Consider the following 20003-nt stretch of genomic DNA (forward strand, 5'->3'; position numbering starts at 1 on the left):
GATGCAGAGGTTCAATTTCTAGCCACCATATAGCATTTTACAACAGATTGTAACTCTAGTTCCAGAGGATCTGACACCTTCTTTTGGCCTTTTCCAGTATCTGGCACAAGTACTGCACAGACATACATGCAGGCAGAGCACTCACGCACACACACTCACACACACAAAGAATAATAAACAAAAACATGGCTTTGGGGAGGGGGCATGCAGGAGCACTGCATCTGAGGCAGTCTTGCTGTAGAGCCTTAGATCCATGCTCCTGTTTCCCAAACGCTGGACCACAGGCCTGCAGCTTGCTTTCCACTAAACAGCACCACTCTACAGTTCAGACCATGCTGTATCTCTTCACTGTCATACCTGAGCGTCACTTGAACCAGAAACTCGCTGTGCTCACAATTTTGTTTGTGGGTTGTTTATGTTTGAGACAAGTCTCACTATGTAGTCCTGACTTGCTTGGAACTCACGTTAAAGACCTCAGTCCACCACCCCCACCACCTCCACCCCGACAAATCAGAATCAGAATCAGAGGTATGTTTAATTCCTGCTTAATTCCAATTTTTTACCTCTACCCTCAGGTCACTAAACCAATGATCCAATCTCCCAAATTCCCTTTCCTTATCTGTCTTATTAGTTCCTAGGGTTCCTTCTATCTGCTGAATTTAAACAAAAAACCTCCCTACCTCTCACCCCCAGCAGCTCCACTGCAGAAACATGAAGAATACAGACACACAAGGAAGTCTCAATAAAGTAGCCCCTTACATTGCTAGCAGCCATACTGCAATTACACTTCAGCCCATTCATCCTACTCTCCCAAAAAAACCCTTCACCCCTCAAGCTCCCAAACCCTCTCTCAGATCACCTTACATTGAGAAAAAAAAGCACCATGAGTTGAGAACACCACAGCCTGCTGTCACGCCCTCTCGTTACTGTGGCTCAATCAGCAAGGCTCTCATTTATGCCAACCCTGTTGCTTCTTCCTACAAGACTAAGTCAAGGGCACTGTGAAGCCCCCAACCATTTTCCTTGAGTGATTTTTTGCTCTCATCAGCCACCCTGTTAGGAGAAATATATTGTCACTTCCCTATCCCTAACTAGAAAATCTCTCCTGCACTCATGCTTTTTTTTAAAAAAAAAAAAAAAATTAAGACGGTTTCACTAAGCCAGTTGTGGTAGTTTACATGCCCATAATCCCAAGTACTCAGGAGATAGAGGTAGGCAGATCTCTGAGAGTCTAAGCCTAGTCTACATATAAGTCCCAGACCAATCAGACAGCTATCCAGTGAGACCTTGCCTCAAAACAAACAAATGAATTCTAGCAGGTAGTTGAATCTATTTGAGTTCAAGCCAGTCTGGTCTACCCAGAGTTCCAGGACTACACAATGAGACCCTATCTCAAAACAAAACAAAAAAACAAGGTCTCAATAATATTTTTTAAAATTACGTGTATATGTGTGTAATCCCTGGAGTTACAGGGATTGTGAGCTAACAAAGACAGTCTTCTGCTACAACAGAGCGCTCTTTCTGCTAAGCCATTCTTCTCCAGCTCCTCTCACACTTAAACCACCACCTCACCACTCTACTTCCCTTTATAGCACAGAGAGCAAATTACTGACCACGCTGCCATTTCTTCTGCCCATCCTCCCACTGTTCCACACGACTCTAGGCCAAGCACATTTTTGTCATCATTCCACCCAAATGACTCAAGGCTAATGACCTACTGACCAACCTTCACATTTTCTAGTCTAGTCTTACTCAACAGCAGTACTTGAGCAAAGTGACAAGCATCTCTCACTGGCTCTCAGTTCTTTGTACCCCTTATTTGGCTTCTTCCTGTTCAGAAATCAGTGCTTGAGTCTGAGCAACTTACAACACCCTGTAATGCTCCCTAGAACACGCTGTAGAGCTCCCTACCACACCCTGCGGAGCTCCCTACCACACCCTGCGGTGCTCCCAGTTTTAAAGTCTAGCAGTGTTCCCTTGCTTCATTCAGCTCTCTCTCAGAATCTACCTCTGCAGCTTTACTGATGGCACAGGCCTGTGATCCACAGCAGACTAGGTCATACAATGATACCTCTCAAAAGACACTATGAAAAAAAAAGGAAGAAAAAATAAAGTACCTCACAGAACAAGAGTTCCTCCAGCACTTATTTTTTTCTTATTCTTTCCCCTTCTCTCCCATCTACAGTGTTTAAATTCATCAGGTATATAGCATACTTGTGACTGACATGCCAGACTAGAGAATTATCCCCTAGAGGACAAAGAGTGAATACTTTGTCTAATGCTGCACTTCAAACTCCTCAGTTGTTCTTGGCACAATTCCAATAAGTAAGTAATCCTTTTACAAGTACATCTACTAAATCTGTCTTGTTCTGTAATGGCTACACAGCAGAAACAGTCGAACAACAGGACACTGAGCAGTGTCTTCTAGATTAGTACTCATGCTGCTTCCTAAATCCAGCAGCTAGAACACCCTCCATATCAAGAATCTTTACTCTCAACAACAAATCTAAGGAACTCCTAAAGACAGGTGTCTGGGACTAAGGACATCAGCATTTACTCTGTAAAGCAAATATCACTACAGTGAATCATTTCTTAAGTAGTCCAAAGGAGACATAAACGCAACAGTGATAATAAAGGGACAATACACATCTGCTTTCTTTCTCAAACGTGACTGTGAATCCCCCCCTTACCCCCCCCCGCCCCAGGAGGTTTTCATAGCCCCTAGGGGAGGAAAAGAGGCAAGGTTCCAGGTCTGTCTAACCTTCAGCTTCCAAGGACAGCTTGGATACCTGCTCGTGCTCGCGCGTTCTCTCTCTCTCTCTCTCTCTCTCTCTCTCTCTCTCTCTCTCTCTCTCTCTCCCTCCCTCCCTCCCTCCCTCTCTCTCCCTCTCTCTCTGATTCTTTCCTTCTGCGGAAGGAAAAACCAAACCGAAACAAAGCTCTGTAAGGCCATTCTTGGGTTCCATACCTCATCTCGTCTTCCACCATTAGAAGAAGAGCTAAAGGGTTTGCTGCTGCCACCACCTCTCTGAGGAGGCATCTTGTTAAAAGTTTTGCTTTTCTGTGAATTGGAGCGACGGGACTGGTTGCTAAAATTTTCATTTTTGGGGTAGGAAGGTTCACGCTTGCGACTGTAACGCTTGGATCCATTTGAGTTCTTTCCATCTGAAAGCAAAAAGAAACAGTAATAAGTTTTTATGTTTTTCTACCTGCATGGCTGATTTATCTTCTAGCAAAGTTATATTTACTAATAAATAAGGAAAATGTGCCTTACCACAACCTCTAAAAAAAGCTAAGCTTAGTCCAGAGCCTTGGTGCTTTGAGAAAACCAACCACAGTGAGGCAGGGCTTTGTTTGGTTTCAGGACAGTCATTCTGTACTAGAGGAATGGATCTGTTCTGGAGGCCTGACAGGAAGAAGGCAGACACTGCCCTTGAGTTTACTATAGTATAGAATTCTGTACGAACTCTATAGAAGGATGACCTAGGCTTTAGCAGATATATTCAATAAGCATAAAAAAAAAAAAGCCAGGCACTGAAAACAGCCTGGTATTGGCATACGAACAGACAGGAGTCTGTTCTATGGAACCGAATAGAAGATCCGGATATCAATCCACACATCTTCAAACACCTGATTTTTGACAAAGAAGCAAAAAATATCAAATGGAAAAAAGAAAGCATATTTAACAAGTGGTGCTGGCATAATTGGATATCAACATGTAGAAAAATGAAAATAGACCCATATCTATTACCATGCACAAAACTCAAGTCCAAACGGATCAAAGACCTCAACATAAAGCCAGCCACACTGAACTTCATAGAAGAGAAAGTGGGAAGTACACTTGAACACATTGGCACAGGGAACCACTTTCTAAATAGAACCCCAACAGCACAGACACTTGAGAGAAACAATTAATAAATGGGACCTCCTGAAACTGAAAAGCTTCTGTAAAGCAAAGGACACAGTCAAAACAAGGCCAGGCATGGTGTATTATGCCTTTAATACTATCACTCAGTAGGCAGAGGTAGGGGGATCTTGAGGCCAACAAGGTCTACAGTAAATTACAGGACAGCCAAGGCAAGAGACAGTTCGTCACAAAACAAGTTGACAGAACAAAAGCTGAGCTCTAGGAGAACATCAGTTCAGCTCTAATTACTTCCTCTCTTTTAGTTTCTGGCTTTTTTTCTTCAATTACATAAAAGAATTACATATTCATTAACATCAGAAGAATATACACCAAATTATAAAAATATAAAACAATTGAGAGTACCCATGAATTACTACTTCATTAAATGCTCAAATTTCCTTTGTCCCCTTTTTGCTCCATGAGCCAGGGCTTTACTCTACAGTCCAGACTGTCCTAGAACTCAACTTTCCTCCTGCCTCAGCCCCTGAGCACTGAGCCTGCAGGTACACCCTCACCATACCTGGCTTCTTTTTATATACTTGCCACATGTCGCATACAAAATATTCTTTTGTTGCTTTATGAGCAATTTCATATATCTCTAGTCTTCAGTCAGTCATGGTGGCTCACACCTATTGATTTACACATTTGGGAGGCTGAGGTAGGAAGATCATCCAAAAACTTAAGATCAGCTTGTGCTAGATGGTTAATTCCAGGCAAATTTTGGTTATATAGTTATACAATGAGATTCTGGATTAAATTTTATTACATGCTATTTATTCTGCATGTCTATATGTCTCTATGCACATGCCACAGCATACATGTAGAGTGAAGAAGGACAACTGTGGGAATGGGTTCTCTCCTACCACTGTGCAGGCTCTAGAGAAAAAGAAGTACAGTCATCAGGCTTGGCACCAGGTTGTTTTAGTGAGCCATCTCCCTAGACCAAGAATCAAAAAGGGGCTGAGGAGGTGATTCAGTAGATAAGAAGTGCTTCACTGAAAGCTCAGAAGGAGTTCCAATCCCCAGAATTCATGTAAAAGCTAGGCAAGTAATGACAACACCTATAATCCCAGGGAGAAAATGGCTGGCTAGACTAACTAGAAATCAGTAAGTTCCAGACCCTGCCTCAATCCATAAGCAGTAAAATTTATAAATGAGAGCGATCAAGGACGACATTTGACATCAACTTCACACCTGTGCGCATACATACAAACAAGCTTATACACTTGTATACATCACACACATGGAAAAGTAAAGAACAAAATAAACAGCCAAGAGCTGCGGCACCCCTTATAACCCTAGCACTTAGGAAGTAAAGGCAGGAAACTGATGTTCAAAGCCAGTCTGAGCTATACGAGACTATGTCTCAAAAGAAAGTTGGGTCTGGAGAGATAGGTCAATGTTAAAAAAGCACTTGTTGCTCTTACAGAGGACCCAAGTTCAGTTCCTGAATTCACACGGTGGCTCACAATTGTTTATAACTTCAGTTCCAAGGGGATCTGATGCCCTTTTCTGACTTCTGTGGGCACCAATATGACACACACATATAAATGCAGGCAAACACCTCATACACTTAAACTTTTTTTGAAAGTCACCTACTATTCAAAATCACAGTGAATGGCTACTGAGTTGCTTGCCATGAATTAATGGTAAAATATAACCAATACATTTGGCAGTGTCTAACTTTCTGCTAGTTTAATAACAGTACTGGAGCTTTTTATAAAGAAGTCTATATGGTCATATCAAATATTCAAAGTGAAATTAGCTTATGAAATACAATCATAAAAGTCCTTTACATACCCTGAAGTTGCACTGTAGAAATTAAGAAATGATTTATACCATAACAGCATCATAAAAGAGAATGTCAGCTGGGTGGTGGTGCCTTAGGCCTTTAATCCAAGCACTTGGGAGGCAGAGACAGGTGGGATCTCTGTGAGTTCGAGGCCAGCCTGGTCTACAAGAGCTAGTTCTATGGTAGGCTCCAAAGCCACAGAGAAACCCTATCTCAAAAAAAAAAAAGAGGGGGGGGGAGGGAGAGAGAGAGAGAATGTCAAGCTCACTACATTCCTGTTAGTACAATAGCAACTTTAATAAACTTTGTTCAAATGCAAGGGTAAATGATTTCTAATTTTATTTTATTTGGATTCTGATTTCTAATTTTAAACTTGAACTTCTCTAATTAGCAACAATACTTTTTTCAGTCCATCTGCTGACCAACTATATTTTGGGAAAGAGCCTGCTTGGTTTGTTTTGGAGACAGGTCTCACATTGCTTCAGGCTGGCCTCAAACTCACTCCACAGGCAAGAATAACCTGGGACCCCCATTCTCCTGCCTCTTGCTAGAATTATAGGCGTGCAACACTCAGCCTGGCTGCCCTGTTTTGTGTTTTCCCTAACTAAGAGGATAAACCTCAGGAATTTTGTTGCCAATATCCACAAATTACTAATGGAATTAAACAAAAAAACCTGGGTCAGTATACTACACATGCCCATTTACCAGCTTAAAAGGGAAATGGGACAAGAGGCTCTGCGTGAGGACTCCAGTGCCCACATAAAGAGCTAGATGCACCAGTGCACAGCTATACCTGGAGGGGAGGCAGAGGTAGCTGGAGTCCAGGGGCTTGATGGATATCCAGTTTAGCCAAAAAGGCAACCTCTAAGTTCAGTGAGAGATACATTCTCCAAAGGAAAAAAAAAAAAAAAGGCAGAAACAATAAGGATTCTCAACACTAACTTCTGGTCTCCATATGTGCACACCCCCCACACACACACAAAAAAATTAAGGCAAAAGAAAACTTATTTAAGAACCATGAACATTGAACAGGTGAAATAGATCAGCATATTAAAGCCTACCACCACCAAGTCTGAGGGACGGAGTTCAACTCCCACGACCCACATGACGGAAGCAGAGAACCAACTCCTATAAGCTGTCTTCTGACCTACATATGCACACTGTGGCATGTGTATGAGCCCATCGACCTATCCGCCACACATGGCTAGGTATGATAGCACAACTTGAATCCCAGTGCGTGGGAGTCAGAGGCACGTGGATCTCTGTGAGGATAGCCAGTAAGACCTTGTCAAAAAATGAATGAATAAATGAATGAATGAGTGAAAGAAAAAGAACAATATACAACTAAATAGATCAAAATCAAACTGTAAAATTATAACACACACAGCACATACATACAAAACTACCTCACAAAAACAGAAAGGACCCAAATAACACTGTCATCCTACTGCAATGTGGAAACATAGTTTATTGACTTTAAACAGAAAAAGGAAAAACTTAGCTACACATGGTTGCACAGTCCTGGCACTCTGAAGAAAGATGCAGAGGCAGGCAGGTCCCCAAGCTGGAGGCCAACCTCATCTACACAGCCAGTTCTATGCTTACATCTGCTACACAGTAAGACCCTGACTCAAAGTGCGAAGTTTGTTTTTCTTTAAGACAGTTATGCGGGCTGGGCGGTAGTGGTACACGCCTTTAATCCCAACACTGGGGAGGCAGAGGCAGAGGCAGAGGCAGGTGGATCTCTGTGAGTTTGAGGCCAGCCTGGTCTACAAGAGCTAGTTTCAGGACAGGCTCCAAAGCTACAGAGAAACCCTGTCTTGAAAAAACAAAAAACAAACAAACAAAAAAACCCCAGGGACAGTTATACACAGACTCACTCTTGAGTCCCAGGCTTAGGCCTCCTGAGTAGTTAAGACTGCAGGTGCACAGCCTTTGGTCCCGCTAATGCTGGGGATGCTCAGACTCTGAGGGATTCCAGCATAAGCCTCAGAAACCAAGGATTTGGACTCCTTCCCTCCATATATAACTTCATTTTGTTTATATTAAAGCATAACTTAGGGTTGGAAAGAGAATTCAGAGGCTAAAGTGCTTGCTACTCTTAGAGAACCCAGTTTCTTTTCCGTTTGTCTGTTGCTGTAGGATGTCTTTCTGTATGCTGTGAATGTGTTTTATTACCACTAGTTAAAAAAGAAGCTGATTTGGCCAACAGCCAGGGAGAATAGAGCCAGGCAGGAAATCTAGGCAGAGATAAAGGGAGAAGTGCAGGGTCAGGGAGATGCCAGCAGCTGCAGGAAAAGCAAGATATGAGGTGACAAGTCGTGAGGCTAGTGGTAAGATACAGTCTTATAGAGAGGGTTAATTTAGTTGTACGAGCTAGTTAATAATAAACCTGGGCTAACAGGCCAAACAGTTTGTAAGTAATATTAAGCCTCTGAGTGATTATTTTAAAAGGGTTTCAGGACTGGGCAGGTCAGAAAAAGCCTCCATTTACTGTTTATTTTTGAGAAAGGGTCTCTCTGTGTAGCCCTGGCTGTGCCGGAACTAGCTCTGGCTGGCCTCGCACTCAAGAGAGATCCACCTGCCTCTGCCTCTCAAGTGTTAGAATTAAAAACATGCGTTATCACTGCCTGGCTAGGAACGCAGTTTCAATTCCCAGCACCCACATGGGATCAGAATCATTTGTAACTCCAGTTCAAGAGTGTCTGGCACCCTCCTCTGGCCCTCTTGAGCACCACGTATACATGTGGATCAAAGACATACATGCAAGAGAAACAACAAACACTCGTACACAGAAAATAAAAGAAAATAATAAATCATTTTTAAAATACATATAACTGAGCTGGGTGGTGGTAGCACATGCCTTTAATTCCAGAACTTGGGCAGATATCTGAGTCCAAGGCCAGCCTGGTTTTCAGAATGAATTCCAGGAAAGCCAGGTCTACACAGAGAAACCTGTCTCAGAAAAAAACAGGTTCAAGGGGCTGGAGAGATGGCTCAGTGATTAAGAGTACTGGCTGCTCTTCCAGAGGTCCTGAGTTCAATTCCCAGCAACCACATGGTGGCTCACAACCATTTGTAATGAGATCTGGCGCCCTCCTCTGGCCTGCAGGCATACAAGGAGGCTGAACACTGTGTACACAATAAATAAATAAATATTTTTTAAAAAAAGAAGTAAATCTTAAAAACAAAAATCTGGATTTGCCAGGCAGTGGTAGAGTAAGCTTTTAATCCCAGCATGGTAGGCAGAGGCAGGTGGATCTCTGTAAATTCAAGGCCAGCCTGGTCTACATATTGAGTTCCTGGACAGTCAGGGCTACACAGAAAAACCCTGTCCCCCCAAAAAAACCAAACCAAAACCAAAAAACATAATGTGGTACCGCACATGAGCAACCCTAGCACTAGCCTGTGATTCCAGCACTTGGGAAGTGGAGAATCAGAAGTTGAGGGGACAGCCTGGGCTAGAGTATGACACCTTGCCTCAAAACACACACAAACATACTCTTAAAAAGAAACATACTTGTGAAGAAAATATGTGAGGTTTTTCTTTCTTACAAACATCTGTAGTTTGTCTGCTTAGAGTAGTTTTAAAATAATAAATAAATACACTTGCATGTTTAGGACCCATACTAATCTTTATTATCATGGGGATTTTAGATCATACAAGCAACCTGACATAAGCTTTTAGGAGGTTCCTGCACACAAGACTCACCCTCAAAGGTTCTGACTCCAATACAAAAGTATTACTGTTTTAAAAGAGGGGGGCACTTTTTTTGTTTTGTTTTTTGAAACAGGATCTCACTCTATAGTTCAAGCTAGCCTAGAACTCACTATACTGTAGTAACTCAGGCTGGCCTCAAACCCAAGAAAACCCTCTGGATCAACAGATACAAGCAACCATACCCAGCTACAACCCGAGTAATTTTTTAACTTAAAAGAAACTTTCTACATAAGATCACAAGCTTATTGTACATCAGGCTAAATAAATCTAAGAAAAAAATATGAATTCTAATTTAACTATATTTATTTCTAGTGTGTGTACCAGTGTGCACGTGGAGGTCAAATGACAACTTGCAGAAATTGGTTCTCTCCTTCTATCATACAGTCCCAAGGATTATCAAATTTAGGTGGTCAGGCTTGGTGGTAAGCGCCTTTACCTACTAGCCATCTTGCCAGCCCATAAATTCTAATTTTGAAAGCAATCACACTTCATGGGAAGAATGACACACCAGGCGCTCCAACCCTAACCGGCTGCAGCCAAGGGCTCAAGACTACAAGCTCCAGGAGATGGCAGCAGTAAGAGTAAAGCAGGTGGTCACAGAAAACTGCCATGCCATTCATGCCTTAATTACACACAGTAACCAGAATTTAAAAGTTGGTATTGGGGCTGGAGTCTGGCTCAGTAATCCAGCACTTGTCTAGTAAGTGTATGACCCTCTACCGCTTCAGTTAACAACAGTTATTATCAAGAACAGCTGCAGTGATAGGTAGCAAGTAGAAATCAGAGCTAAGCCACCACCTATTGTGGCACACCTATAACCCCAGCACTTGAGAGGCAGAGGACTGAAATAAAACCAGTCTAGACTACAGAATGAGACTATCTCAGAAACAAGTATGTCTGTGTAGCACACGTATGCCTGGTGCCCAGGGAGGCCAGAGGAGGGTGATAGATCCAGAAACTGGAGTTACCAACAGATATGAGTTGGCATGTTGGTTCTGGGAAATAAACCTGAGTCCTCTGGAAGAATATCCAATGCTCTTAACTGCAGAGTCCTCTTTCCAGATTCAGAAGGGAAAAAAAAGAAAGAAAGAGAAACAAGGAAAACATATTCTCTAAACCTCCTTATCTGATGCTGACAGAGCATGACTCTGCTGCTTTCAAGAGACTATGTTCCCACCAAGCGTGGGTACATACAAGGCCCTAGGTTTGATCTCTGGCACATAAAATAGAGGAGGTAGGGATTCTATTTAAGAAAGATACCTGGGCTGAGCAGTGGTGGCGCTCACCTTTAATGTGAGTTCGAGGTCAGACTGGTACACAAACAAGTTCCAGGGCAGCCAGGATGGTTACACAGAGAAACAAAAGATATCTCATGGTATCTTCAAGAATGAAGTCAAATGCTACACTGAGAAGACTTAAATAAACTGGCACTTGGTAAGACTTGTTTGTCTCTTCATTTATTACCACACTCTCAGGGAAATGGTTTCCTAATACATAAAAACCACTCAGTGATGGACAGTGAACTGCTTATTTCTAAACCAGATTACAACAACTAACTGACCACATAAGAATTCAGGATTTCAGGCCCTAAAATCAACTCTCTTCTCTTGTCTTCCAAACATCTCAAAGCCTGAAGGGAGACATCTCAAGTTAGAAACTGGCTCTTATCTCTAAACCCAGGCAACAGGTAGCCGAGGATTGATGGTACTGTCCTGCCTGGGACTTGAAGATAAAACAAACGCACAGTGCTATTTTTGAGATATTTTGTAGACAGCTTCCAGGACATACTGGTGAACAACTCAGGGAGGAACTGTCTTCCTCTCTCTGAACAAACAAGAGGATTCACTTTAGATTCTGGAAAATAAGTCAAGTTCCTAGAAGAAACTTTTTTTTGTCTCCTCCATTTTTATTTTTATTTTTCCATTTCTGTTATTTTGCTTTCTGGTCAAGTTTTAAATCTCAGAATGGTGGTTCCCAATTCCAGCTGTACATCAGGGTCACGTCTAGAGTTTTAAAATTTATGAATGCTGCTAGCTAGGCATTACAGTTCTTAGGGGACTAAGGGCAAGAAGACAGAAAGACGAGAGTTCAAGCAAGCCTAAACAATGAAACAAGGCCAATACTAAGAAATTAAAAAAAGAGGTAGGAGTAGGAGGCCAAGCAGATAGGCCTGGCAGCAAAGGCCTGTGATCTCAGCTACTCGGGAGGTCAAAAGTCCAAGGCCTGCTTGCTTGGCCACAAACTCAGTTTTAGCCCATCTCAGTTAATTCTCAAATAAAATAAAATAAAATAAAATAAAATAGGCTGGAGATGAAACTCGATGGTCAAGTCCTTGCCTAACATGCATGAGATTTTAGGTTCTGTACCCAGTGCCAAGAATAAATACATAAGAGGGCTAAAGATGTAGTTAAGAGTCCCTCATGCTCTTGTTCCAGAGGACCCAAGTTCTGTTCCTAGCAACACTGAGTAACTCACAACCATCTCTGACTCTAGCTTCAAGTAATACAATGTCCTCTTTCAGCCTTCTTGCGCGTGCACACACCTACCCTTAAAATAAAACAAGGAGTCAGGTATAGAGGCACCTGACTAATCCTGGGAAGGGAGAGGCAGGCAGAGCTCTGTGAGTTCAAGTTCAAGGCCAGCCTGGTGTACTAGTGAGTTCCAGGTCATCCTGGGCTACCAGAGAGACCCTCTCTCAAAAAAACTAAAATAATTAAAAATAAATAATAAAATAAAAATAAATGAACAAAGAATGCCTAGGACCCAGGGGGCCCAAAATAGACTTAAGAGAATCAGAAAAGGTCAAGCAAGGTAGCTCACACCTTGAACCCTGGTCTTCCGGAGGTTGCAGAATTTGTGTGCATTTGAGGCTAGCTAAGATTAAATTGAAACGCTTAGAGGGGGTGGGGGTAAGAGGCACTGAAGAAACTGGAAGAAAAAGGCTGCACATCTTTACTCATGTAAAGCTCTTCAAGAGAGTCTGACATATAGCCAGAGCTGAGACCTACCAAGAAATACTATCGGGGGCTGGAGAGATGGCTCAGTGGTTAAGAGCATTGCCTGCTCTTCTAAAGGTCCTGAGTTCAATTCCCAGCAACCACACGGTGACTCACAACCATCTGCAGTGAGGTCTGGTGCCCTCTTCTGTCCTTCAGGCATACACACGGACAGAATCATGTATACATAATAAATAAATAAACATTAAAAAAAAAAAGAAGAAATACTATCAAGACATAGTCCCGAACTGACAAAACCATTAATTAGATGGTGCAAATCCAGAACCTAAGATCCAAGAATCAATAAACAAGAGACCTAAAACTTTAATTCAATGCCTTAATTGTTCCTTATTTTCCAAATGGGAAAGTCCCTGCCAAGGACAACAGACCATTCTCCATCTCCTCTGTCCCCTCACCAAACCAGGGTCAGTTTCTCACAAGTGGGGAAAATCATCAACATTTCCAGGTCCAGTTCTAACACGCAGCACTGCCTAGGTCAGAACAATAACCAGAAAGTTTCTGCGGCTGATTCATGCTGTAATTGCAAGTAAGTTGTTTCTCTACCATCCAAGCAGTTGACAAGCGTCTTCAGGAGCTGGCCTTAGTTACACACTCAACTGACAACAAACCAGATCCTGCTGGAATGAAATATTCTGAACGAAGGAAGAGAGCCGTATCAGTATCTGGGCCACAGCACATGCCAGCAAGCGACCTGCTATCACTGCAACACTTGCAACTCTTCATTTCTGTATGGATATAAACAGCTCATACTATACCCTACTTCCTCAGAGAATCTTAAGAATTGAGAAAAAAAACATCTAAAATATTCTCTTCTATAGCAGTGGCACATATGATTAGAAAAGTCTACTATACAAATAGCAGACACGATCATTCTCATCAACAGCACCCACTGGAGGCTCGAGAGCTTAAGAGGACTGGAGTTCAGATGCCAGTACCACCCAACAGGCTGGTGGGTCCTCACACCTTCAAGCCCAGTTCTGAGGGAGCTTTGAGGGGGGCAGAGACAGTCAAGTCAAATTACCTACTGACCCAGCTTCTGATCCCAGATAACAGAAGAATGCCAATCAGGACAGGATTTCACACTATCAACCTCAAAATAACTTCTTCAGAACACCTGACCTTCCCTTAACCTCCATGGCTGCACCTTCCACTTAAGGGGGAGGAACAAGAGCAGGCTTTCAGGACAGGGCCTACTGTTTGCCTGAATCCCTGACCTCTCTCCTTCTAAACTTTTACTTTCTACTATATGGCATCCCCTGCTCCCTAAACTTCCTCTCTCCTCTGGGCTGTATTGTTGGGACAGTCACTGGTAAACTGTTCTAACAACAGTCTGTCCTACTGAAATAAAGCTGAAGCAATTAGCCAAGGCTGTGAACAGAAAGACCAAGGAGCAGGATCCTGGTAAGTCAATTAGTATACTAGTGAAGAGCCCATGTAAGCTAGCTACAGGAGCACAGGAAAACATATTAAGTATATTCATGTAGTTAGAAAGAGGTGGCAGCTCACGCCTTTAATCCCAGCACCTGGGAGGCAGAGGCAGGATCTCTGTGAGTTCAAAGCCAGCCTGGTCTACAAGAGCAAGTTCTAGGATAGGCTCCAAAGCTACACAGAGAAACCTGTCTCAAAAAAAAAAAAAAAAGAAAAAAAAAAAAGGAAAGAGGGAAAGAGAGAGCGAGAGCAAATGCTACTTATATACTTATAACTTACACAGTTTATAGATACCAAGGGGTTCTTTTATATGGGACAAAAGAGAGACAAAAAAGGAACTGAATACGGAAAAACTAAGCTAGTGGTGGTGATGCCCTAGGTTCCAGTACTTGGAAGGTGAAAGCAGGAGGATCAGGGAGTTCAAGGCAGAATGGGATTCAGTTTTAGAGACATGACACTGTCTCTAGAAACCAAGTAAGTTTTGTGTGTGTGTGTGTGTGTGTGTGTGTGAAAGAGAGAGAGAGAGAGAGAGAGAGAGAGAGAGAGAGAGAGAGAGAGATTAGAGATTTACGCTGGCAAAAGAAAGTGAAACTGTATCTTCCATTTCACGCTTCTATTCCAAGTCGAGACTCTGAAATTCAAGAGGTCCTTTCAACAATGAGTCAGCCTCTGGAATACTCCTAAAACTAGCCTCTGGTCAGCACACATCTCAAAATCACTGCATCGGTTCTCAACACTCAGATGCAGTGTTTCTCATTTGGCTTGGTGAAGGATCTTATGTAACTAGGCTGCCCTGAAGCTTGTTCATTAGCCTAGTGTGGCCATCAAATTCATGGTGCTTCATGGTGTTGGAATTATACACTGTGCCCACTGCACTCGGCTTCATTTACAGTTTGCAATTTGTTCTATTTTCTTTCTGTAGCTTTGGAGCCTATCGCAGAACTCACTTTGTAGACAAGACTGTCCTAGAACACAGGTATCTGCCTGCCTCTGCCTGTCAAGTGCTGGGATTAAAGGCATCACCACCTTATTTTACTTTTAATGTGTATATGGGTGTTTTGCTTGCATGCATGGCTGTACACATGTATGTTTGTGACTATGGAGTCCAGAACATTGTGGGGCTGTATGGCCGGGCAATGATTAGCACACATCTTTAACCCCAGCACTCAGGAGACACAGGCAGGTAGACCTCCAAGTTTGAGGCCAACCTGGTTTACAGAGCAAGTTCCCTGAACTCCAAAGCTACACAGAGAAACAGTGAACAGTGTCTTGAGGAAAAAAAAAAAAAAGTCTTTTGTAGTCTCTCCAGTCTGGCAATCAAAACTAGGGCCAGTTTTAATTCCAGCTGGTCAAGGTGCTTGCCACCAAGCCTGACCACCTATCCCAAATAATACACGTAGGAAAAAAAAATTATTATGCCAGTGAGGTAGTTTAGTTATTAAAGGCACCCACTGAATATGCTTGAGGATCTGAGACCTGAGTTTGATCACTGGAACCCATATTTTAGAAAAGAAAAAGTTGAGCAGAGCCAAGTGGATCTCTGTGAATGATAGTAAATAAATGTCCCTCTCATACATGGCATAATAAAAAGGGAGACTAAAACAAGAGGATATTGACTCTCCAGCAAATATACATAACTAAATACTGCTTTTTTGTTGTTGTTGTTGTTTTGGTTTTTCGAGACAGGGTTTCGCTGTATTAGAGCCTGTTCTGGAACTAGCTCTTGTAGACCAGGCTGGCCTCAAACTCACAGAGATCCGCCTGCCTCTGCCTCCTGAGTGCTGGGATTAAAGGCATGAGCCACCACCGCCCGGCTAAAATTTAAAGTTAAACTATATAAAAACATTTCAGTTGGGCATGCTAAGTGTAAACTCAGCAATTCCGGGCTGAGGAAGGAGGAGGGTCTGAGGCCAACCTCAGCTGCACAGTACCATCCAGATTAAAACAAATAAGCAAGCAGGTGTGGTGTGGCACACACCTTTAATTCCAGCACTTCTGAGGCAGAGACAGGTAGCTCTCAGAGTCTGAGACCAGCCAAAGCTATGCAGGGAGACCTTGTTTCAAAGAAACAAGAGTTCTGACAGATTCTTGAGTTCAAGACCAGCCTGGTTTATTGAATGAGTTCTAGGACAGCCAGGGTTAAATAAATAAACTGTTGACACTCGAAGCAGAGACTGACTCTGTAGTCCTGGCAGTCTAGGACTTCCTGTTCAGCACAAACTGGCTTTGAATTTGAGGTGGTCCTTCTCCAGCAACTGAGCACTGGGATTACAGGTGTTAGCCACTAACTATATTTAGTTGAAATCTTAACTGTGTTTTAAGTGTGTTTTATATAAAGTATTTAACTACAAGAAAACAGAATGACATCAGCACCTGGGAGGCAGTCAAATGACTAGAGAGTTCTAGGCAAGCCTAGCCTACTTAGTGAGGCTTTTTAAAATTAAAAAATAAATAAATAAAATAAGAGAGACCGGCACTGGTGGCACATGCCTTTAATCCCAGCACTTGGGAGGCAGAGGCAGGGGGATCTCTTGAGTTCAAGGCCAGCCTGATCTACAGAGTGAATTCCAGGACAGCCAGTGCTGTTACAAAAAGAAACCCTGCCTCAAAAAACCAATTAATTAATTAATTAATTAATTTTAAAAAAGGACAAAGTCAGAATGTCCTGAACAACCATCACTCATCACACACAGCCCTGCTGAAATGCTACCACTGACAATTATTTGTTTTGGTCCAGCTACAACACTGAGTTGCATACTGCTGGGTAATTTCAACATTCTACTCTACAGGAACTAATGTCAAAGTCAAGGATGCGGTAAAATGTCTTAAGCACATCAGCTCTCTAGCTTTTTAATTTTAAAAAATATATTATAATCATGTATGTGCATTATGTACTCATGAGGGAGAACGTGGAGTTGGCTCCTTCCTTCCACCTGCACAGCAGTGAGCCCTCTTTGTGGCCCTCTGGTATTTGTTTGGTCTAACACAAGTTTTGGCCTATGGTTCACTAAACAACAAACAAAGCATTTACTTCAGCTGATTCATGCATGAATGCATTTTAGTGACTTAAATAGGGCCCTAAAAAGTTAGTTGAGAATTCTTGGATAATCAAAGCTTAATAACATTACAAAGCTTAACATTTTGCAGGGTGCAAAAGCTAAGGCCATCAATTTGAGATACATCCTAACAACAGCCACAAAAAAAGATTCGTGATAAAGCTCCATGTTGGCGGGAGACTCCAAAATTAGTTTATGGAATTCCTGACTTGGCCTGAAGTTACACTAATTCCTGCTTAGATATTTAAAACACTAGTATATCATAGATGGTGACAACTGGTCTCCGCAGGCAAATTCTGCTAGCCCTCAACTGGTAAAGGAGTTTGTCACACCCTGCAGAGAAACTCCCAAAGTCAGTGAACCTTAAAAATTTGGTGTGTGCTTTTTAATGTTCTTCCTTTTAATTTAAATTGGAGGGGCGGAAAGGATCAAACCCAGGCCCTTGTATACCTAGGCAAGTATACAAGTAACTCTACGACTGACTCACATCTCTGGCCTATGGATAGGTAAACTAGCCTTACAGCTTTTTGAATCAGACTGTTACCTCCAAAGGTCCCCTCTGTCACACACACCTACTCTGAGTCCATACAATGTTACTTGCACTTACATTTCCCAGGGCTGATTGTTTGGACACTGACAACCAATCAGTGTGCTTTTCCCTGGGGAAGATTACCTCTCCTACTCCTAGTTTTACTAAGTTGCCTGTAGGCCTTGTAGGCTTCCCCCATCTAGTTTGGCAGGTTCACTGATATATATACGCACACAAAAATATATACATACATACATACACAAAAATACATATATACACAAAATACATATATACACAAAAATGCAAGCAAAAACAATTAATGAAAAAAGAGGTCATGAATTTGAAGGAGAGGGGGCGGGTTATAAGGGAAGCTTTGGAGGGAGGAAAGGGAAGGAGAAACATTGGAATTAAATTACAATCTCAAAAACAAACAAAAACCCACAGCTAATATGATCAAAGTCTAAAAGAGAACAAGGATTTGTACATACTTCTGAAACATGATGGAGAAAGCTGGACTCAGGATTCTGCCAATTCCCAACAACCTACAGTCTCAATTTAGTCTCTAAAAGGAACAATTCTGCCTTGCTACCCTGGATAAACGATTAAAATAGGGATAACAGAAATAAAAGTTCAGCCCAGTACTTTCATTAACTTATCATTATGCTATGTTAATATTAAGCGTGACTACACACATGACATATTCCCCCGTGAAAGCAAAACACCTATAACCACACACAAATTGGTATAATATTTTTGGTGCAAGTAGTTGTCAAGTACTCTGCTCATTTACTTCTTACACTCTTTTACAGGTAAGGCAAACTCAAGGACTGAACCTAAAACGACTGAACACAGACTCTGCACGCTTTACCATTCCATGATAAGACCTCTTAAACGAGCAGATCTGAAGCCAGAAGTCTGAAAACCCTCGGGCCTCGGCCTCTCTTATTTAATCTGGAATGCAATCCAATGTTAATCCAACACAAACTCAGTGGTTTTGGAGCGTGGACTGATGAGTCACACAAACAACCTAGGTCTTAAAGCCAGCTGTGAGGTACTTGTTACCTGGATGACCTTAACCCTTTCCAAATCTCAGATTCCTCGTCTGCAAAATGGGGCTAAGAATAGCGCCTACTTCAGCCAGCTGTTCTGAATATGAATGCAAAGGACTAAATTAACCATGCGGTGCAGATCAGCTTAATAGTACGTACTGGACCTCAGGACGAGGGAAGGGAGGGTCGTTTGTCCCCAAGTGACCCCGCAGACCCGACCTCCGCCGGCTCTTACCGCTCTTGGGTTTAGACTCGCCGGCCGGCCCCGCCGAGGCGGAGCGGGGCGGCTGTTGCCCTTTGCTGCTGCCCGAGGAGGCGGAGGAGCTGTTGGAGCCGCTGTTCTTGTCCATGTCGGAGGCGGTGGCGGCGGCGCTGGGGGAGCTCTGCGGCATCAAAGGGGGCCTCGGCGGCGACGGCGGTCGGAGCGGAGCGGGCGCGGCGGGGACCCAGGCTCATGGCGTTCAGGGCCGGCGGGGGTCGGCGGCGGCAGCGGTTCTCGGCCTTCATGGCGACATTTTTCCTTGTTTCCTTCCTCAGCTTCTCAAAATGGAAGGAGAAGCGACAGGTGGGGCTTTGGGCCCAGCGGCGGCGGTGACTGGAGGAGGAGGAGGAGGCCGGGGCTCGGAGGTCCGGGCCGGGCCTGGCGGGGCGGAGGCTGCGGGGGAAGGGGAGGTGCGGAAGGGTCGCGAGCCCCGCCGGCCGGCCGGACACGCTCTCCCGCCGCGGGGCAGGAGAGAGGGCTGGCTGTCTCGGTGCCGGGGACCGGAGTCTCCGACACAGCGACCGACACTCGCCTCTGGGCCGAGGCCGAGGTGCTCCGGGAATGGCGACGAGTCGCCAAACAGCATCTCAAAGAACCCGGATGGACTATTTATATAGTCGCCGTGTGCGCGTGGTGCATTCCGGGAAATGTAGTTTTCGCCAACATCCGGGTCCAGTAATGGGTCCCCGGGGAGGGACTGCTGTAAGACTTGTTCTTACCATTGATTTTTCTCTCTTCCCTTTTTTCCCTTTCTTCCTTCACTTCCTCCCTCATTCCTGTTTTTTAGACAGTGTTTCACCAGGTAGCCCTAACTGTACCAGAACTCATTATGTGGACCAGGCTTCAAACTCACAAATTTTCCAGCCTTTGCCTGCCAAATTTGTGTATGGGTGTCTGTCTGGTACCAAACAAAACTAACACATAGTGCACAGATATACATACAAGTAAAACAAAAAATTTTAAAAAACCAAGTGGAGTGTGATGCCTCGCCTACAATTCCAGCGCACAGGAGGCAGAGATGGGGAAATCTCCAGAGCAGGCTGGCTAGCCAGATTAGCTGAAATGGCGAGTCCACCTAGAGACCCTCATTCAGTAAAGAATGTGGAGAGTCATGGAGGAAGACACTCAGAGTCAGCTCAGAACTCCATACACACGTGCATATGTGTGAAAACATTCATAAGGCATGCAAGCTGCATCATATGTAAAAATCAGTAAGAAAGAAATGACGTGGTATAGTTAAGT

At 43.3% G+C, this 20003-nt stretch overlaps 1 protein-coding gene across 4 annotated transcripts in view; it reads right to left on the minus strand.

Annotated features, from left to right (window-relative positions):
* Positions 1-19339, minus strand: part of Rnf10 (ring finger protein 10) — a 37233-nt gene extending 17894 nt beyond the window's left edge. For 2 of the 4 annotated variants that reach the window (XM_048449428.3, XM_048449405.3), the window contains exons 1-2: positions 18735-19338; positions 2969-3165 (exon numbers count right to left, since the gene is read on the minus strand). In XM_048449428.3, coding sequence (XP_048305385.3) covers positions 2969-3165; positions 18735-18891 — 354 coding nt within the window. In that variant the 5' untranslated portion in view covers positions 18892-19338. Of the gene's footprint in view, positions 1-2968; positions 3166-18734 lie in introns of all 4 variants that reach the window. The other 2 variants (XM_048449421.3, XM_048449415.3) reach the window with 2 other exon arrangements.
* Between the last annotated feature and the right edge of the window lie 664 nt (positions 19340-20003).

This window comes from Myodes glareolus, chromosome 2 (assembly GCF_982192425.1).
Source record: "Myodes glareolus chromosome 2, mMyoGla1.1, whole genome shotgun sequence".
Classification (NCBI taxonomy): domain Eukaryota; kingdom Metazoa; phylum Chordata; class Mammalia; order Rodentia; family Cricetidae; genus Myodes; species Myodes glareolus.